The sequence below is a fragment of the Haemorhous mexicanus genome, chromosome 31, assembly GCF_027477595.1.
Source record: "Haemorhous mexicanus isolate bHaeMex1 chromosome 31, bHaeMex1.pri, whole genome shotgun sequence".
In the NCBI taxonomy this organism is placed as follows: Eukaryota; Metazoa; Chordata; class Aves; order Passeriformes; family Fringillidae; genus Haemorhous; species Haemorhous mexicanus.
In genome coordinates, this window is record NC_082371.1 from 3,704,395 (window position 1) to 3,723,868 (window position 19,474).

Sequence of the window (19,474 nt, forward strand, 5' to 3'; positions counted from 1 at the left end):
ATTAAGGATTTTCTCCACCCCAAACCTGGGTTTTGGCCCAAATTAAGGATTTTATCCACACCAAACCTGGGTTTTGGCCCAAATTAAGGATTTTATCCACACCAACCTGGGTTTGGACCCAAATTAAGGATTTTACCCACTCCAAACCTGGGTTTTGGCATAAATTAAGGATTTTATCCACCCCAAACCTGGGTTTGGGCCCAAATTAAGGATTTTATCCACGCCAAACCTGGGTTTTGGCCCAAATTAAGGATTTTATCCACCCCAAACCTGGGTTTGGGCCCAAATTAAGGATTTTATCCACCCCACACCTGGGTTTTGGCCCAAATTAAGGATTTTATCCACCCCAAACCTGGGTTTTGGCCCAAATTAAGGATTTTATCCACCCCAAACCTGGGTTTGACCCAAATTAAGGATTTTATCCACCCCAAACCTGGGGTTTGGGCCCAAATTAGGGATTTTATCCACCCCAAACCTGGGGTTTGGCATAAATTAAGGATTTTATCCACCCCAAACCTGGGTTTGGGCCCAAATTTAGGATTTTATCCACCCCAAACGTGGGTTTTGGCCCAAATTAGGGATTTTATTCACCCCAAACCTGGGTTTTGTGGCCAAATTAAGGGTTTTATCCACCCCAAACCTCAGTTTTGACTCAAATTAAGGATTTTATCCACCCCAAACCTGGGGTTTAGCCCAAATTAAGGATTTTATCCACCCCAAACCTGGGTTTTGACTCAAATTAAGGATTTTATCCACCCCAAACCTGGGTTTTGGCATAAATTAAGGATTTTATCCACCCCAAACCTGGGTTTTGACCCAAATTAAGGATTTTATCCACCCCAAACCTGGGTTTTGACCCAAATTAAGGATTTTATCCACCCCAAACCTGGGTTTTGACCCAAATTAAGGATTTTATCCACCCCAAACCTGGGTTTTGGCCCAAATTAAGGATTTTATCCACTCCAAACGTGGGTTTTGACCCAAATTAAGGATTTTATCCACCCCAAACCTGGGTTTTGGCATAAATTAAGGATTTTATCCACCCCAAACCTGGGTTTTGGCCCAATTTAAGGATTTTATCCACCCCAAACCTGGGTTTTGACCCACATTAAGGATTTTATCCACCCCCCATGCCCGGGGTGGGTCGGAGCTGGAATGGGTGGATTTGCGGGCTCAGGTGGGAATTCTGTGCCCTCTCCCCACTGCCGGGAGCCCTCTCGCAGCCCGTGGGGCATTTCGGGGTGACCCCCAGCCAGGTCCCGTCACCCCAAACCCCCAAGGGCCCCGCAGCCCCCGGGAGGAGCCGGAGCCGGAGCCGCTGCGGGTCCCTGCTCGCTCCGACCCGTCCCGGTGTTGCAACTCCAGGGAAGCATTTCCCAGGTAAGCCCCGGTGTGGAAACGCCCTGGGAACGTCAGGGGAGGGTGGGAGGCTCCTTAAAAACCCGGCTGGGCCGGCGGGATGGGTGCGAGGGAAGGAGAGAGCGGCCGCACCGGCTCCCAGCGCCCGACGCACGGACACAGCGGGACGGCGGGCAGGATGCAGGTGGGGATCCCGGGGGATTCCCGGTGCCCCCCGCCATGGGAAACCCCCCCCGGGACCCTCGGAATTAAGATTTGAGTGGGAAGAGCCCCTGGGATGTGCTGCTGGAGGTTGAGGAGGTGGAAATTCCTGGAATCCTTCGGGAGCGGGGGCCGGGGTTGGAGGGAGCTGCCGGGGTCACCGGGGGGAACCGGGACCGGCCGGGGGGGCGGAACCGGAGCAGCAGCACCGGCGGAGCTTCCCTGGGGAGGAGAGCTCGGCTGGGGCCGGCAGTGGGGTCTGGGTGGTGGAAAAGGGGGAATTCCCAGTGGAAAAGGGATTTGGGGGTGGAAAAAGGGATTTGGGAAAGAGGGATTTGGGAAAGGGGGAGTTGGGAAAGGGGGATTTGGGAAAGGGGGAGTTGGGAAAGGGGGAGTTGGAAAAGGGGGAATTGGGAAAGGGGGGTTTGGAAAAGGAGGATTTGGGAAAGGCGATTTGGGAAAGGGGGAGTTGGAAAAGGGGGAATTGGAAAAGGGAATTTGGAAAGGGAGGATTTGGAAAGGGGGATTTGGAAAATGGGGATTTGGGAAAGGGGGAGTTGGAAAAGGGGGATTTGGGAAAGGGGGATTTGGAAAGGGGGGATTTTTTGGTGGAAGAGAGGGATTTACCGATGGAAAAGGGGGTTTACCGGTGGAAAGGGAGATTTGGCATTGGAAAAAGGGATCTGCCGGTGGAAAAGGGGGATTTGCCAGTGGAAAGGGTGATTTGTTGGTGGAAAAGGAGGATTTGTTGGTGGAAAGGGGGACCTGCCTGTGGAAAGGAGGAATTTCCCGGTGGAAAAGCAGGATTTGCCGGCGGGGATGCCGAGCTGGGGGCAGGGAGCGCCGGGGCCGCGCGTGGCTCTGTCCCCATCGTGAGCAGGGGTGGAGGAAGGAGAGGAAGAGGAGGAAGAAGCGCTGGGGCCGCGGTGGGGGGAGCGCAGCTGCTGGGGAGCCCCGTCCTGCCCATCGCACCCGGCTGGGGTCACCCCCGTGGCACCCCGGTGTCCCCGTGTCCCCCCGTGTCACCGGTGTCCCCGTGTCCCCCCGTGGCACCGGTGTCCCCGTGTGCCACCCGGCGGGTGCCCCGTGCCCCCGGCTGGCCCCGGGGCCGCCCCTGAGTCAGCGGCGGAGCAGCCGCGGTGCCCCAAGGACGGGCTGGGCTGGGCTGGGCTGGGCTGGGCTGGCAGGGGACAGGTGACACCGATGTCACCGCCCGCCGAGGGGGTTTTGGCCCCGGTGCTGCCAAATCCCTTCCGTTCCTGGGCTGGGAGCGTTGGGACAGCCCCAAAGCCACCGTGGTGACAATCCTGAGGGCTGGGGACAGTCCCCAGCCCTGGGGTGACGGAGTGACCTCGGGCAGTGGTGGCACAGGGACAGCGATGGCTTGGGAGGCCACAAGGCCACGCTGAGGCACGTGGGGACAAGGACGAGAGCGTGGCTGAGCCTGGTGTCACCTCCCCAGCGTGGCTGAGCCTGGTGTCACCTCCCTGGGGCTGGACTGGGGAGGGTCAGGGTGAGGAGAGGGGACAGGAGCCAAGTGCTGCCACGGGGCACGTCCTGCCTGCTCCCAGAGCGAGCCGCCGGCTTGGGGACACCCTCTGAAGGTGTCCCCAGCGTGGGGACAGTGCTGGACCGCCCCTCAGCGCTCAAGGCCCGTCTGGTGGTGGCTGTGGCGGTCGCTGTTGTCCCCTGGGCTGGACTGAACCAGCCTGGAAGCAAAGGGACACACCGAGCCCGGCTGTCCCCACCCCGGCGGGGCAGGAAAGAGCCAAGTCCGGCCAAGGTGACGCCGTTTCCTTGTCCTTGTCACCACCGGGATGTGACGGGGACCGTCCTGCCGGGCCCAGGCAGAGCAGAGAGCTTCCTGTTGGGGACAGGAGGGACGGGGGGCACGGAGGGGACAGGAGGGGACAGGAACAGCCAGGAGGGGACAGGAGGGACAGGGGGACACGGAGGGGATAGGAGGGGACAGGAGCAGCCAGGAGGGGATAGGGGGGCACTGAGGGGACAGGGGGGCACAGAGGGGACAGGAGGGACAGGGGGGCACGGAGCAGCCAGGAGGGGACAGGGGGGCACAGAGGGGACAGGAGGGGACAGGGGGGACAGGAGCAGCCAGGAAGGGACAGGAGGGGACAGGAGGGGACAGGAGGGACAGGAGCAGCCAGGAGGGCACGGAGCAGCCAGGAAGGGACAGGAGGGGACAGGAGGGACAGGAGCAGCCAGGCGGGGACCCCGGGGCCGCCCCGCGCTGGTCTCGGGGGAGCTCGGCAGGCCGGGACCTGCCTCGCCGGGCCCTTCCCGGAGCCGTGAAGCAACAGGAGGGCTGGCTGGTAATTCCTGCCCCATTCCTCCCTAATGAGCTCTGGGAAGCGCCGGCCGCGGCCCTGGCGCTGCTCAGCCCCGCGGCACCGGGGCCGTCATCACCGGCACGGCCCGGCCCAGGCGCGGGGGCGGCCGCGGCCCCGGGGGCGGGCGGGGCGGGCACAGGTGGCACCCAGGAGTTCTGGGGCGGGCACAGGTGGCACCGAGGATTTTGGGGCGGGCACAGGTGGCACCGAGGATTTTGGGGGCCACGAGAACCCCCCACGGCCGCGGGCCGTTTGCCTTTCGGCGAGGATGGGTTTTACCTGCCGGGGGTTTGTGGTGGAGACCCCCGAGGGTCTCACCTGAGGTTCACCCCCTCAGGGAACCATGGCGGAGTGCACGGAGCTGGAATGGGCCGTGCAGGTGCTGGTGAACAACTTTGACAAGTACTCGAGCCGCTGCTGCTGCTGCAAGAACCCGCGGCGCATCAGCAAGAAGGATTTTCGCAAGATGCTGAGCCGAGAGCTCAACCACATGCTGACGGTGAGCCCGCGGGCTGGGGGCAGCGGTCCGGGGGGGGGGTCTCCATGCCTCGAGCCCGGTTTGAACGGCTCCGGTTTCCCCGTAGGACACCGGGAACCGCCGCGCCGCCGACAAGCTGATCTGCGACCTGGATGAGAACAAGGACGGGCGCATCAGCTTCGAGGAGTACTGGACCTTGATAGGCGGCATCGCCAGCCCCATCGCGCAGATCATCCGCCAGCAGGAGCAGAGTGTCAAACACACCAAGTAGCCGCTGCCGGACCCCCCCGGACCCCCCCGCTCCTCCTCCCGTCCCCCCGCTTTGTGCCCGCCCCGTTCCCCCCAGCAGGATGGGATGGCTGCGGGTGGGATCTGGGGGGCGAGGCTGGGGCAGCCTCGGGGGGCTCCTCCTTGTCCTGCGCCCCCCTTTTCTTAGAGGAAGAAGCTCCCCCTGCTCTGGGGCGGGGATTCTGTCTGTGCTCAGAAATCCCAGCACGGGCAGCACCCCCTCTGCCCTTGGGGGTCTCCCCAAATTTGGGGGGGGGGTCTCCTTGGGCAAACCCCCCTGCCCGAGCTGGTGGAGGCTCTGCCGGGGCTCGGCGCTCGGGTTCCACCCCCGTGGTTATTTATTGCAGCAATAAAGTTCGGAGGAGCAGCGGGTGACGCTCGGCCTTTGTCGGGGAGGGGCTGCGGGAGGGGGATCCGCCCTGTCCCCACCCTCGCCACGCCTTCCCCGGGCTGGCGACAAGGCCAGGAGCCACCACGGGGTGTCAGCAGCCACCGCGGCCGCCCCGACCCCGCCACACCCAGCGGCGGCCGCTGCCACGTTTGTCCCTGCAGGTCCCTCCGTGTCCCCACGGGGGTCCCGGGCAGGGACATCCACGGCTGGCCCGACCCCGACTGACATCGCAGGGATGGGGACAGAGCTCCGCGGGACCCCCGGGCGGGGCAGGACCCCCAGCTCGGCCTTTTCCCCCGCCGGGAAGGGGCTGGGCCGTGGGGCTGGAGCACGGTGGGGGCTCCCCCGAGCACCCCCAGTCCGGGGCACGGCGGTGGCGGCACCGCGGAACCGGGACCCCCCCGGATCTGACCCCCCCCGGGTCCTGCCCCACCCGAGGAAATGGGTTTGGGTCAAAGGAAGGATTTTATTCACCCCAAAACTGTGTCAGCCCCTGGCACCCACCGGGGACCCCACAGAGCTCGTTAATGGGATCACGGGGATCATTAATGGGATCTCACAGCTCGTTAATGGGATCTCACAGAGCTCACTCATTAACGGGATCTCGCAGCTCATTAATGGGATCTCACAGCTCACTCATTAATGGGATCTCACGGCTCACTCATTAATGGGATCTCACAGAGCTCACTCATTAATGGGATCTCACAGCTCGTTAATGGGATCACAGAGCTCACTCATTAATGGGATCTCACAGCTCACTCATTAATGGGATCTCACAGCTCGTTAATGGGATCACAGAGCTCATTAATAGGATCACACAGCTCATTAATGGGATCTCACGGCTCACTCATTAACGGGATCTCGCAGCTCATTAATGGGATCACAGGGTTCATTAACGGGATCTCACAGCTCGCTCATTAATGGGATCTCACAGCTCATTAATGGGATCACAGGGCTCGTTAATGGGATCACAGAGCTCATTAATGGGATCTCACGGCTCACTCATTAATGGGATCACACAGTTCATTAACGGGACCTCACAGCTCATTAATGGGATCTCACAGCTCATTAATGGGATCACAGAGCTCATTAATGGGATCTCACGGCTCACTCATTAATGGGATCTCACAGCTCATTAATGGGATCTCACAGCTCGTTAATGGGATCACAGGGCTCGTTAATGGGATCTCACAGCTCACTCATTAATGGGATAACAGAGCTCGTTAATAGGATCACAGAGCTCATTAATGGGATCTCACAGAGCTCACTCATTAACGGGATCTTACAGCTCATTAACGGGATCTCACAGCTCGCTCATTAATGGGATCACACAGCTCATTAATGGGATCTCACAGCTCATTAATGGGATCGCACACCTCATTAGTGGGATATCACGGCTCACTCATTAATGGGATCACACAGCTCGTTAATGGGATCACAGGGTTCATTAACGGGATCTCACAGCTCATTAATGGGATCACAGGGTTCATTAACGGGATCTCACGGCTCATTAATGGGATCACAGGGTTCATTAACGGGATCTCGCAGCCCCCAGCAGCCCCGCGCTCCCGTGCGAGCCGGCCCGGGCTGTCCCCGTGGGAACGGGCGGGCCCGGGCTGAGTCACGGCCGAGGAATCCCGCGGGGCGCGGCCGGGCCGTGACTCAGCCCGGGGGGTGCGGGGCGAGCGGGGCCGGGCCGGGCCGGGCCGGGCGCGGCTCCCCCGGGACCCGGAGCTCCGGGGACAGCCACCCCCGAGTCCCATTTTGGGGAATTCCGGGAATTCGTGTCCCTTTGCCCGCCCTGGAGGCCATGGGGGGACAGGGAGGGTCCCGTTTGTCCCCCCCCCCCGTGTAGGATCGCAGGGAATTTGGGGTGTTCTGGTCCCCAAATGGGGACAGCAGCCACCCCCCTGTCCTGGCTGATGGCCGGCTGTGCCACCCGTGTCCCCAGCGTCACTTTGTGCCAGGGAAATCGGGCAGCTCGTTAATGGGATCACGGAGATCATTAACGGGATCACAGGGCTCATTAATGGGATCACTGAGATTATTAATGGGATCATACAGCTCATTAATGGGATCACACAGCTCATTAATGGGATCTCAGAGCTCACTCATTAATGGGATCACACAGCTCGTTAATGGGATCACAGGGCTCACTCATTAATGGGATCACGGAGATCATTAACGGGATCTCACGGCTCGTTAATGGGATCACAGGGCTCACTCATTAATGGGATCTCACAACTCATTAATGGGATCACGGAGATAATTAATGGGATCTCGCAGCTCGTTAATAGGATCACAGAGCTCACTCATTAATGGGATCTCACAGCTCATTCATGGGATCACAGAGCTCGTTAATGGGATCTCAGAGCTCATTAATGGGATCACACAGCTCACTCATTAACAGGATCACAGAGCTCATTAATAGGATCACAGAGCTCGTTAACGGGATCACACAGCTCATTAATGGTATCTCAGAGCTCATTAATGGGATCACACAGCTCGCTCCTTAATGGGACCACAGGGCTCATTAATAGGATCACAGAGCTCGTTAATGGAATCACACAGCTCATTAATGGAATCACACAGCTCATTAATGGGATCACACAGCTCGTTAGACAAAAATGAGGCGCGGGCGAAACCCAGTGTGAGGAGCAGCTGGGCGGGCTGGGGGTGCCCCGCGGGCAGTGCCACCCTGTGCCACCCCGTGCCACCCTGTGCCACCCTCCCGGGCTATAAATGCCCGCCGAGCCCCGCTGCCCCATCCCGACCCTGAGGAGCTGATCTGCGCTCAGCCGGTGAGTCCCTGCACCCCTTCCCCCCTCCAGCACCCCAAAATCCGCCCGGGACCCCCCCAGAGGCTGATGGCAGCCCCGATCTGTGTCCCCAGGCTGGCCATGGCGTGTCCCCTGGAGCAGGCGATGGCCCTCATGGTCACCACCTTCCACAAGTACTCGGCCAAGGAGGGCGACAAGTACAAGCTCAGCAAGGCCGAGCTCAAGGAGCTGCTCAACAAGGAGCTGCCCGTCTTCGGGAGCGTGAGTGGCCTTGGGGACATCCCCGGGGTCCCCTGGGGCTGGAGGGGCAGGAACCGACCGGCCCTGCGTCGTTCTCTGGGTCTCTGGCCTGGGTCTTTGTCCCAAGTCTTTGTCCCAGGTCTTTCTTTTGGTCGTTCTCTGGGTCTTTGTCCTGGTCTTTGTTCCAGGTCTTTGTCCTGGGTCTTTCTCTGGGTCTTTGTCCTGGTCTTTGTCCTGGGTCTTTCTCTGGGTCTTTGTCCCAGTCTTTGTCCCAAGTCTTTGTCCCAGTCTTTGTCCTGGGTCTTTGTCCCAGTCTTTGTCCTGGGTCTTTCTCTGGGTCTTTGTCCTGGATCTTTGTCCTGGGTCTTTGTCCCGGTCTTTGTCCCAGGTCTTTGTCCCAGGTCTTTCTCTGGGGTCTTTCCTCCCGGGTCTTTGTCCCAGGTCTTTTCCTCCCAGGTCTTTCTCCTGGGACTTTGTCCCGGGTCTTTCTCCCGGGTCTTTCTCCATGTCTTTCTCTCCCGGGTCTTTCCTCCTGGATCTTTCTCTGGGTCTTTGTCCCAGGTCTTTCTCTGGGTCTTTTTCTCCCAGGTCTTTTTCTCCCAGGTCTTTTTCTCCCTGGTCTTTTTCTCCCGGGTCTTTCTCTGGGTCTTTGTCTCGGGTCTTTGTCCCAGTTCTTTTTTCTCCTGGGTCTTTGTCCTGGGTCTTTCTCCCGGGTCTTTCTCTGGGTCTTTGTCCCAGGTCTTTCTCCCAGGTCTTTTTCTCCTGGGTCTTTCTCTGGGTCTTTGTCTCGGGTCTTCGTCCCAGTTCTTTTTTCTCCTGGGTCTTTGTCCCAGTTCTTTCTCCCGGGTCTTTCTCTGGGTCTTTTCTCCTGGGTCTTTTCTCCTGGGTTTTTCTCCTGGGTCCTTTTTCTCCCGGGTCCTTTTTCTCCCGGCTCTTTTCTCTCCCGAGTCTTTTTCCTCCCCAGTTTTCCTCCCGGCTCTCTGCAATCCTGGTGGATCCACCCTCACACTCCAGGGAAAGCCCTGGGGAAGAGGAGGGACGAGGCCTCGAGGGGCTCAGCCCCAGAGGAAATTTGGCTTTTTTTAAACCCACAGAAATATTTTGTTTGCCGAAGGAAATCACGCTCCCATTTCCATTTATTTCATCATTTCTTTTTTTAACCCTCACTTCCCTTTCTCAGCTTGTGGTTTCAACCAGGAGGCGAATTTCTTTTTCTTAATTTTTTTTTTTGCCTAATTTTTCCACACCCGGGAGGCCCTTCAATATTATTTATATATTTGTTTATTTAGCCAAATTTTTCCACGCCCAGGAGACCCTTTAATTCAATTTTATTTATTTATTTATTTATTTAGCCTAATTTTTCCACACTCGGGAGGCCCTTCAATATTATTTATATATTTATTTATTTTGCCTAATTTTTAGACACCCGGGAGGCCACTTTAATTCAATTTTATTTATTTATTTATTTATTTATTTATTTTGCTAACTTTTTCCACACCCGGGAGGCCCTTCAATATTATTTATATATTTATTTATTTGCCTAATTTTTCCACACCTGGGAGGTCCTTCAATTTTATTTATATATTTATTTATTTAGCCTAATTTTTTCCACACCAAGAGGCCCTTTAATTCAATTTTATTTATTTATTTATTTATTTTGCCAAATTTTTCCACACCCGGGAAGCCCTTCAATTCTGTTTATATATTTATTTTTTGCCTAATTTTTCCACACCCGGGAAGCCCTTCAATTCTATTTATATATTTATTTATTTTGCCTAATTTTTCCACACCCGGGAGGCACTTTTAATAATTTGGGCACTGCCCAGCTCACCCAGCTGCAGCTGCCAAGGCCAAAATCCCTCCCTGAGGCAGAGGAGGGGAGAGGGGCGGGCCAGGGGCAGCCCCTCCCCCCGACCCCTCCCCCCAGACCCTCTCTCCCGGCAGAAACAAATGGACGAGGCCGAGTTCAAGCGGCTGATGAACGACCTGGACCACAACAAGGACAGCGAGGTGGATTTCAAGGAGTACGTTTGCTTCCTGGCCTGCATCACCATGGGCTTCAACGAGTTCTTCAAGGACGACCCCAGCAAGCAGCACCGCAGGAAGTGACCCCGGAGTGACCCCAGAGTGACCCCAGAGTGACCCCGGAGTGACCCCGGAGTGACCCCTGGGATGACCCCTCCAATGACCCCTTCAGTGACCCCTCCAGTGACCCCTCCCCGTGCCCATCCCAACCCTGAGGGGTTTTCAATAAAAGCTTTTCCCTGATCCCGGATGAGTTTTGGGGTTCTGTTCATTTTTTGCCCCCAATTCCAGCTGAGTTTTGGGGTTCTCTTCAGGTTCTCCCCCTCAATCCCGGCTCAGTTCTGGGGTTCTGTTCAGGCTTTCCCCAATCCTGGGTCAGTTCTGGGGTTCTTTCATTTTTTCCCCCCACTCCTGGCTCAGTTTTGGGGTTCTGTTCAATTCTGGGGTTCTGTCCAGGCTCTCCCCAGTCCTGGCTCAGTTCTGGGGTTCAGTTCATTTTTCCCCCTCAATCCTGGGTCACTTCTGGGGTTCTGTTTATTTTTTCCCCTGATCCTAGATGAGTTTTGGGGTTCTGCTCATTTTCCCCCCAATCCTCGCTGAGTTCTGGGGTTCTTTTCAGGCTCTCCCCAGTCCTGGTTGGGTTCTGGGGCTCTGTTCAGGTTCTCCCCTAATCCCAGCTGAATTTTGGGGTTCTGCTCATTTTTTCCCCCAATCCTCGTTGAGTTCTGGGGTTGTTTTCAGGTTTTCTCCAATCTCAGCTGAGTTCTGGGGTTCTGTTCATTTTTTTCCCTCCAATCCTGGCTCAGTTCTGGGGTTCTGTTCATTTTTTCCCCCCAATCCTGGCTCAGTTCTGGGGTTCTGTTCATTTTTTCCCCCCAATCCTGGCTCAGTTCTGGGGTTCTGTTCAGTTCTGGGGTTCTGTCCAGGCTTTACCCCAATACCAGCTCAGTTCTGGGGTTCTGTTCATTTTTTTCCCCCCAATCCTGGCTCAGTTCTGGGGTTCTGTTCAGTTCTGGGGTTCTGTCCAGGCTCTCCCCAGCCCTGGCTCAGTTCTGGGGTTCTGTCCAGGCTCTCCCCAGCCCTGGCTCAGTTCTGGGGTTCTGTCCAGGCTCTCCCCAGCCCTGGCCACGCTCTGGGGCTCTGTTCCCACCACCAGCCCTGACTCAGCCCTTCCTCCACCTCCCTGGGATTTTCCACAGCGCCGGCAGAGTTGATTTTGGGAGAAATTTAAGCAAAACCAGCTCTCGGATGTCCCCTCGAACGCTCTGGCCGGCTCGGGGAGGGTTCAGGCTCCGTGCCCTGGGTGCCACCAGGCTCGGGGGCACACCAAACCTGGGCGACAGCCGGAGCGTGTCCCCGGTGGCCACGTCGGGGCTGGCATTCGGGAACCGCGGGACTCCCCCGCCCCCGGCAGCTCCGGGCAGGTCGGGGCTGGTTTGGGAAAGGTCCCTCAGCTGCTTCCCAGCTTTCCAGAGAAATTTGGCTGTAAAAAACCCCAAAAAACACGACAGAGCCTGGCCCCAAAGCCCCCAGGTCCTCCACAAAGCCCCCAGGTCCTCCACAAAGCCCCCAGGTCCTCCCAAACCACTCAGGTCCTCTCCAAAGCCCCCAAATCCTCCCCAAAGCCCCCAAATCCTCCCCAAAGCCCCTAAATCCTCCCCAACCCCCCCAGATCCTCCCCAAAGCCCCCAAATCGTCCCCAAACGCCCCAGATCCTCCCCAAAGCCCCCAAAGCCCCCAGGTCCTCCCCAAAGCCCCCTCAGGTCCCTCCAGGAGCTCCAAATTTCCCCCTGCCCCTTCTCAGCCCCTTTACAAAGAATCCCCCCCGGAGTTTCTGCCCCTCCCAGGGATTCCCCCAAATCCCCACTCGCCGAGGGGGTGACGAGGCTCAGCCTCGGTTTTTTTTTTTTTTTTTTCCTGCCGAAATTTAAAGACCCTCCCCGAGCTGGGGTTTGGGGAATTTCCCACCCTAAGCATCGGAGCAGCCGCGGCTTCGTCCCCGTTTTTGTCCCTCTGCCCAGCTGGGGGGGTCTGGGGGACACTCGGGGGGTCTGCCAGGGCTGGGGGGGACACTCGGGGGTTTTGCCAGGGCTGGGGGTTGGGCAGGGCCGGTTCCCGGTGTCCCCGCAGCTCCCGGACACGTGCCCGGGCCACGGGAACCGCTCCGTTACACAACGGCGCCGTTAGGAAACACAAATCGCTGCCAGGCGGCTGAAAAAGGAAAAAATAAAAACCCTCGGCACCAGCCCGGCTCGACACCACCCCCGCGGCCGAACCGCGCTGGGTCCCGGCCGAACCTCGGGATGCGGCCCCGGTGGCAGCGGGCACCGGTGGGAGAGGGATGCGGTGCCCACCCCGAAGCCCGAGGGGCTCTCCCGGCCCGGGTGGTCCCTGGGCAGCCCCAGGGGCACATTTTGCTCCTCCTAAGCCAAACCAGCTGCCGTGGCAGGGGGAGCTCCCGGGGTTTCCTTTCTCCTCCTTTTCTCCTTTTCCAGCCGGGTCCGGGCGGGCTCGGGAGCGCCGCTGCCTCCCCGGCCGGGTGTGGCCCAGGCGGGGCTATAAATGCCAGGGCCTGAGGCTGGCTCCCCTTCCGCCCTGCCCGATCTCTCCTGTCCTTCCTGAGCTCTCGGTGAGTTGCTCTTCCCCCTCCCTTCCCTCGCCAGATGTTCTCCAGATGTCGCCAGGCGCGGCTGGGGGGTCCTGGCAGAGGTTCCCGCTGCAGGTGCCGAGCTGGGAATGTGGATTTCACCTGGCGAGGGCTGCAAAAGCTCCCGAGCCCCTTCCCTGCCCCGTTTCTCCCCCGTTTTGGGGTTGCCCAGCCCGGCCGGGGAGGGAACGGAGCATCCCGGGACGTGCCGGGCCTGGCACGGGGGATGGGAACCTGGGGGTGCCCAACTCTGTCCCCTCCCCGTGTCCCCAGGCTTGCCGCTGTCCCCATGGCGTGTCCCCTGGAGCAGGCGCTGGCCGTGGTGGTCGCCACCTTCCACAAGTACTCAGGCAACGAGGGCGACAAGTACAAGCTCAACAAAGCCGAGCTTAAGGAGCTGCTCACCAAGGAGCTGCCGAGCTTCAGCGTGAGTGCCGGGGGGGACACTCCGGGCTTCGGGGGCGTGCAAAGCCCGATTTTAACCCCTCCTTTTCCTCCTCCTCGGGTAGAAACAAACCAGCGAGGCGAGTTTACAGAAGCTGATGAGCAACCTGGACTGCAACAGCGACAACGAGGTGGATTTCCAGGAGTACGTGACCTTCCTGGCCTGCATGGCCATGATGTGCAACGACTTCTTCCAGGACCTCCCGGACAAGATGCCGCGCAGGAAGTGAGGGCAGGGCCCGGCACCGCCCCGGGACCCTCCCGTTGTGCTCCCGATGTCATTTCAATAAATCTCGATTTAAACGAAGCGGTTTTGCCCCCCGCGGGGTCTCTCTGGCCGGGCTGGGGGAAGCTGGGGGTGATGCCAGGCTGGCTCTGGCTCTGGCTCTGGCTCTGGTTCTGGTTCTGGTTCTGGCTCTGGCTCTGGTTCTGGTTCTGGTTCTGGCTCTGGCTCTGGTTCTGGTTCTGGTTCTGGCTCTGGCTCTGGTTCTGGTTCTGGCTCTGGCTCTGGCTCTGGTTCTGGTTCTGGCTCTGGCTCTGGTTCTGGCTCTGGTTCTGGCTCTGGTTCTGGTTCTGGTTCTGGCTCTGGCTCTGACTCTGGTTCTTGTTCTGGCTCAGGTTCTGGTTCTGCTTCTTATTCTGGCTCTGGCTCTGCCGGGACTGGGGGAAGCTGGGGACCATGCCAGGCTGACTCTAGTTCTGGTTCCGGTCCTGATTCTGACTCTGGTTCTAGTTCTGGCTCTGCCCGGGCTGGGGGAAGCTGGGGGCGATGCCAGGCTGGCTCTGGTTCTTGTTCTGCTTCTGGTTCTGGTTCTGGCTCTGGTTCTGGTTCTGGCTCTGGTTCTTGTTCTGCTTCTGGTTCTGGCTCTGGTTCTTGTTCTGGCTCTGTCTCTGGTTCTTGTTCTCGCTCTGTCTCTGGTTCTTGTTCTGGCTCTGGTTCTGGTTCTGGTTCTGGCTCTGGTTCTGTCTCTGGCTCTGTCTCTGTCTATGTCTCTGGTTCTGGTTCTGGTTCTGTCTCTGGTTCTGGTTCTGGCTCTGGCTCTGTCTATGTCCCTGGTTCTGGTTCTGGCTCTGGCTCTGGTTCTGGTTCTGGCTCTGTCTCTGTCTCTGGTTCTGGCTCTGTCTATGTCCCTGGTTCTGGTTCTGGCTCTGGCTCTGGTTCTGGTTCTGGCTCTGCCCGGGGTGGCTGCTGCACCCCCGAGGCCTCGGGATCCTCCCCCGGGGCCGCTCCCCGGCAGCCCCGCCGGGCTGACTCAGCCGTGCCCGGCCGCTCCTTCCCCGGAGCCGCTCACACAGCTCCCAGCTGGAATTGTGCCCAGTCGGGGTCTGTCCCTCACCCGCCGCCCCGCGGATGTCGCGATTGTCGCCATTGTCCCCTCCCCACGCCCGGTGCCGCGCGGTTTCTGCCGCGTTCCCGCCCGGGGTGCGGCCGTGCGGAGCAGCCGCTCCCCGGTGCTCCGGGCCAGCCCATCCCGGTCCCGGCCCCGCCGCTCCGTTCCTCCCCCGGTGGTGACCCCTTCCCGTCCCTTTGTCACGCTGAGGGCTCCAGATGTGTCACACGCCCCTTCCAGATGTGGCCGTGCCCCCTCCACCACCTTCGTGTTCAGCTCGGGGGTGCCCCAAAGGGACGGGAGGAGAGGGAACGGCCTCAGGCTGTGCCAGGGGGGCTCAGGGGGTGGAATTTCCTCCTGGAAAGGGCGGCCAGGACTTGGAAGTGGCTGCCCAGGGAGGGTTGGAGAGGCCACCCCTGAGGAACACCTGGATGTTGGTCTGGGGGAGCAGGTGGGGGTCGGGCACAGCTTGGACGTGGTGATCGTGGAGCTTTTCCAACCTCTGGGATCCCGGGATTCTAAGATTTAGGAGAAAAAGAAAAGTCTGCATCCCTCCAGAGTCAGTGAACCCCCCGAGAATGGGGCTGCACCACCCCCTGCACCTCTGGGCAGGTGAGAGGGACCCCCCAAAAATCCCAGACCTCACCTGTGGCCATCTGAAGGTGCAATGATCCACCCTAAATCCATCCCCCTGTCAGGGATCCACCCTGGATCACTCACCTGTCCTTGTCCCACTCCTGTCCTCATGGCACTCACCTGGCCTTGTCCCACTCCTGTCCCCATGGCACTCACCTGTCCCCATGACACTCACCTGTCCTTGTACCCCTCTCATCCCCACAGGCACTCACCTGTCCTTGTCCCCCTCCCATCCCCATGGCACTCACCTGTCCTTGTCCCCCTCTCATCTCCATGACACCTGTTCTTGTCCCCCTCCTGTCCCTATGGCACTCACCTGTCCCCATGACACTCACCTGTCCTTGTCCCCCTCTCATCTCCACGGCACTCACCTGTCCTTGTCCCCCCCCGTCCCCATGGCACTCACCTGTCCCTATGGCACTCACCTGTCTTTGTCCCATTCCTGTCCTCATGGCACTCACCTGTCCTTGTCCCACTCTCATCCCTGTGGCACACAGATGGCCTTGTCCCCCTTGCCAGATGGCCCAGCCACGCCCTCTCTGGTCTCCACGGCACTCATCTGTCCTTGTCCCCCTCCTGTCCCTATGGCACTCACCTGTCCCCATGGCACTCATCTGTCCTCATCCCCCTCCCATCCCCATTGGCACACAGGTGGCCTTGTCCCCCTCCCATCCCCATGACACCTGTCCTTGTCCCCCTCCTGTCCCTATGGCACTCACCTGTCCTTGTACCCCTCTCATCCCCACGGCACTCACCTGTCCTTGTCCCCCTCCCATCCCCATGACACCTGTCCTTGTCCCCCTCTCATCCCCATGGCACTCACCTGTCCTTGTCCCCCTCTCATCCCCATGGCACTCACCTGTCCTTGTACCCCTCTCATCCCCATGGCACTCACCTGTCCTTGTCCCCCTCCTGTCCCCATGGCACTCACCTGTCCTTGTCCCCCTCTCATCCCCACAGGCACTCACCTGTCCTTGTCCCCCTCTCATCCCCATGGCACTCACCTGTCCTTGTCCCCCTCTCATCCCCACGGCACTCACCTGTCCTTGTCCCACTCCTGTCCTCATGGCACTCACCTGTCGTTGTCCCACTCCTGTCCCCATGGCACTCACCTGTCCCCATGACACTCACCTGTCCTTGTCCCCCTCTCATCCCCATGGCACTCACCTGTCCTTGTCCCCCTCCTGTCCCCATGGCACTCACCTGTCCTTGTCCCCCTCTCATCCCCACGGCGCTCACCTGCCCTTGTCCCTGTCCCCAGGTGGCCCAGCCACGCCCTCTGCCACCCCCAGGCCTGTCTGAACCCGTGTCCCTGTCGTGCCACCCGTGTCCCTCTGCCCAGCCCACGCGTGTCCCCTTCCTGTAGAGGACGCGCCCGTCCCCATCCCCAGCCCCGTCCCTTTGTCTCCCTCTTTTGCAATTTTGGGTTTTTCTGGCAGCACTTCCCGGGATCCGGAGCCTGGTGGGAGGAGTTTCACCACCGCTGTCATCGTCACTTCCCAAAACCCTTCGTGACCGGCTGGACTCGGGGTGGGGGCTCCTCACCACCCCCCTCCAGACACCTGGGCTTCTGCAGCTCATTCTGGGAATACTGGGAATACTGGGAGCACTGGGGGTGTCCCCAAAGCTGGGTGACAGCCGGGGATGGGTCACGCAGGCGATGCCCTGGGTTATCCTCGGGCAGCAATTCCAGCTGCCGGGAAGTGCCACCTCCCAGGACGGGCTGGCAGAGCCCCACCCAGCAGGATTGTCCCCTGGATCCAGGGCGGTGGCCTCCTGGAGGGGTGGCATGTGCTGCCCACCCCTGGCACCTGTCAGGGGGAAGGGAGTTGGCGGAGAATTTTCAAAGCCGGACAAAATGAAATAAAAGTTTTTCGAGCGCCTCTCGGTTGCCCCACCTGTGAGTCAGAAAAAATCCTGATCCAACTCCTGTCCAGCAGCCAAATTCACCAAAAATATCGGTGACAAACCACGTCCACCCCGGGTAAAAGCAGTGTCAGCTGCAGACCCCCACCCAGAGAAGTTCCTCCTCCATCATCTCCTCCATCAAACACCTGGAGAACGTTCCAGAAAAGCTCCTGCGCCATCGCTGACCCCCGATGTAATTTTTGGCGTTTCCTTGTTTTGCCTGACGAGTTTGGGGCTTCCCCTCCCTGGATAACAGTTCCTGGATGGGGCGAGGAGCCCCAGATCCTCACCTGGGCGTGCTGCGTGCCTTGCACAACTCCTGGAGTTCCTGCCCCGCTGGCAGCTCCGCGAGGGTATAAAAGGTGCCATCCCCAGCTCGGCACCACCAATCCTCCTGCTCCTCCCTCGGCAGAGCCCAGACCTCCTCCAAGGTGAGCAGATCCTTCCTGGTGAGTCCCCAGGCTGGGGTTCCCTTCGATGTTTTGCCGTTTGTGCCTTTCCCAGCAGGATGAAAACCGACCTGGAGCTGGCGCTGGAGTGCGCCGTCAACGTCTACCACCGGTACGCGGCGCGGCAGCCCGTGGACGACTACCTGAGCCTGGGGGAGTTCTCCAGCCTGCTCAAGGAGACGGCCGAGCCCTTCCTGAGGAACACGGTGCCGGTGAGACCCCGGGGTGGGATCAGTGGGGTGGGATCGATGGAATGGGTTGGGATCAATGGGATCGATGGGATGGGATCAATGGAATGGGATGGGATCAGTGGGATGGGATGGGATTGATGGGATGGGATCGATGGGATGGGATGGGATTAATGGGATCGATGGGATGGGATCAACGGAATGGGATGGGATCAGTGGGATGGGATGGGATTGATGGGATGGGATGGGATCAGTGTGATGGGATGGGATTGATGGAATGGGATTAATGGGATGGGATGGGATCAATGGAATGGGATGGGATCAGTGGGATGGGATGGGATTGATGAGATGGGTTTGATGGGATGGGATGGGATTAATGGGATGGGATGGGATTGATGGGATGGGATGGGATGGGATCAATGGAATGGGATGGGATCAGTGGGATGGGATGGGATCGACGAGATGGGATCGATGGGATGGGATGGGATCAATGGGATTGATGGGATGGGATCAATGGGATGGGATCAGTGGGATGGGATGGGTTTGATGGGATGGGGTAGGATGGGGTCAATGGGATGGGATCAATGGGATGGGATGAGATGGGATGGGATGGGCTAGGTTGGGATGGGATCAAAGGGATGGGATCGATGGGATGGGATCAATGGTATGATATGGCATGGCATGGGATCAGTGGGATGGGATCAATAGGATGGGATGGGATCAATGGGATGGGATGGGTGGGAACGGGCCAGGGAGATCCTCTCATTCCAGGGATGTTGGGCAGGGACACCTCCCGCTGGATTGGGGCACTCAGAGCTCATCCTTGGGCACTTCCAAGGATCCTTGGGGATGGGGGCGGTTCACAGAATTCCCAGAATCACTGGCTTGGAGGAGACCTTCAAGATCATCCAGTCCAACCCAGCCCCAACCCCTCAACTAAACCCTGGCACCCAGTGCCACATCCAGGCCTGTTTAAACACATCCAGGGATGGTGACTCCACCACCTCCCCCGGGCAGAACATTCCAGAACTTTATCTTGGGAGCTCCCCAAAGGGAGGGAAGGTTTTTTGGGGTTCAGCCCTTGCTGGGTGAGGGTGAGTGAGCCCGAGCTGACTCTGCTCCCCCCACAGCCCAAAACGACCATGGACAGCTACATCGGGCAGCTCTTCACCAAAGCCGACGCCAACCACGACGGCCGCCTCAAGTTCACCGAGTTCCTGACCACGCTGAGCCTCGTGGCCATCGATGCCCACAACAGGTCCCACAAGAGCCCTGGTGGTGACCATGGCCACCACCACGGGCACGGGCACAGCCACCGTCACTGAAACGGAGCTATCTCCCACAGGGGCCGAGCCACGGGACTCTGCGTCCCCCCAGGAGCCTCAGCCCTGTACCCAAACCTTTGTCACCTGCTTCTGCTTTGTGGCATTGAAATAAAGTCCCTTCCTTTGAGCACCAAACCCATCCGTGTTCCGTGTCCTGGGGTCTCCCCTGGAGGGGGGTGAGGCCCACCCAGCCCATGATTAAACCCAGATCGAAGGGGAAAAGCAACGGGGAGGGGAGAGTGGCATGGGGGGAGAGGGCAGAGGGGGGGTCAGGACAAGGTTTTGGGGGTCCCCAGTGGGCAGCACAGGCTGAGGGGGCTCCTGGAGGGTGTCAGATCTGAGGGTGAAGCCCCAGGAAGTGCCAGAGGTGAAACACATTTGGGGGGTCCTTCCTCAGGTCTCTGCCAAGACCCAGCCCTGGAACTGGGGGTGCCAC

General features: G+C 59.2%; 4 protein-coding genes and 1 long non-coding RNA gene across 7 annotated transcripts; 4 read left to right on the top strand and 1 right to left on the bottom strand.

Annotated features, from left to right (window-relative positions):
- The first annotated feature begins 1,406 nt into the window (after positions 1-1,406).
- Positions 1,407-5,041, top strand: S100A16 (S100 calcium binding protein A16). Of its 3 annotated transcripts, none has more exons than XM_059871067.1 (3): positions 1,407-1,543; positions 4,246-4,407; positions 4,493-5,041. In XM_059871067.1, the coding sequence occupies exons 1-3, from the start codon at positions 1,460-1,462 to the stop codon at positions 4,655-4,657; spliced, it is 411 nt and encodes a 136-aa protein (XP_059727050.1). In that variant the 5' UTR covers positions 1,407-1,459; the 3' UTR covers positions 4,658-5,041. The 3 variants fall into 3 exon arrangements, with proteins under 3 accessions (XP_059727050.1, XP_059727052.1, XP_059727051.1); XM_059871069.1 differs by lacking the exon at positions 1,407-1,543 and adding an exon at positions 3,187-3,343; XM_059871068.1 differs by lacking the exon at positions 1,407-1,543 and adding an exon at positions 3,734-3,890.
- A 2,258-nt stretch (positions 5,042-7,299) lies between these two features.
- LOC132340244 (protein S100-A4-like) lies at positions 7,300-10,360 on the top strand. The gene is made up of 3 exons (XM_059871113.1): positions 7,300-7,866; positions 7,959-8,106; positions 10,030-10,360. The coding sequence occupies exons 2-3, from the start codon at positions 7,966-7,968 to the stop codon at positions 10,192-10,194; spliced, it is 306 nt and encodes a 101-aa protein (XP_059727096.1). The 5' UTR covers positions 7,300-7,866; positions 7,959-7,965; the 3' UTR covers positions 10,195-10,360.
- Positions 10,361-11,984: 1,624 nt separating this feature from the next.
- On the bottom strand, positions 11,985-12,604 carry LOC132340258 (uncharacterized). The gene is made up of 2 exons (XR_009489826.1): positions 12,465-12,604; positions 11,985-12,321 (listed from the first exon to the last, which is right to left on the bottom strand). It is a non-coding gene; the product is annotated as an uncharacterized LOC132340258 (long non-coding RNA).
- A 442-nt stretch (positions 12,605-13,046) lies between these two features.
- On the top strand, positions 13,047-13,508 carry LOC132340245 (protein S100-A4-like). Its single transcript, XM_059871114.1, has 2 exons — positions 13,047-13,184; positions 13,267-13,508. Exons 1-2 carry the CDS (start codon positions 13,047-13,049, stop codon positions 13,429-13,431), a joined length of 303 nt encoding a protein of 100 aa, XP_059727097.1. The 3' UTR covers positions 13,432-13,508.
- Positions 13,509-17,350: 3,842 nt separating this feature from the next.
- Positions 17,351-19,173, top strand: LOC132340248 (protein S100-A12-like). The gene is made up of 3 exons (XM_059871118.1): positions 17,351-17,507; positions 17,584-17,737; positions 18,844-19,173. Exons 2-3 carry the CDS (start codon positions 17,585-17,587, stop codon positions 19,036-19,038), a joined length of 348 nt encoding a protein of 115 aa, XP_059727101.1. The 5' UTR covers positions 17,351-17,507; position 17,584; the 3' UTR covers positions 19,039-19,173.
- The last annotated feature ends 301 nt before the right edge of the window (positions 19,174-19,474 follow it).

What these genes read in the sequence shown, in the direction of transcription:
- S100A16 (XM_059871067.1), top strand. Translation starts at nt 1,460, where the DNA reads ATGGGTGCGAGGGAAGGAGAGAGCGGCCGCACCGGCTCCCAGCGCCCG. An exon ending in GGACGGCGGGCAGGATGCAG is followed by an intron (nt 1,544 to 4,245) that starts GTGGGGATCCCG and finishes TCACCCCCTCAG; the next exon opens with GGAACCATGGCGGAGTGCAC. An exon ending in AGCTCAACCACATGCTGACG is followed by an intron (nt 4,408 to 4,492) that starts GTGAGCCCGCGG and finishes GTTTCCCCGTAG; the next exon opens with GACACCGGGAACCGCCGCGC.
- LOC132340244 (XM_059871113.1), top strand. Translation starts at nt 7,966, where the DNA reads ATGGCGTGTCCCCTGGAGCAGGCGATGGCCCTCATGGTCACCACCTTC. An exon ending in AGCTGCCCGTCTTCGGGAGC is followed by an intron (nt 8,107 to 10,029) that starts GTGAGTGGCCTT and finishes CTCTCCCGGCAG; the next exon opens with AAACAAATGGACGAGGCCGA.
- LOC132340245 (XM_059871114.1), top strand. Translation starts at nt 13,047, where the DNA reads ATGGCGTGTCCCCTGGAGCAGGCGCTGGCCGTGGTGGTCGCCACCTTC. An exon ending in AGGAGCTGCCGAGCTTCAGC is followed by an intron (nt 13,185 to 13,266) that starts GTGAGTGCCGGG and finishes CTCCTCGGGTAG; the next exon opens with AAACAAACCAGCGAGGCGAG.
- LOC132340248 (XM_059871118.1), top strand. Translation starts at nt 17,585, where the DNA reads ATGAAAACCGACCTGGAGCTGGCGCTGGAGTGCGCCGTCAACGTCTAC. An exon ending in TCCTGAGGAACACGGTGCCG is followed by an intron (nt 17,738 to 18,843) that starts GTGAGACCCCGG and finishes CTCCCCCCACAG; the next exon opens with CCCAAAACGACCATGGACAG.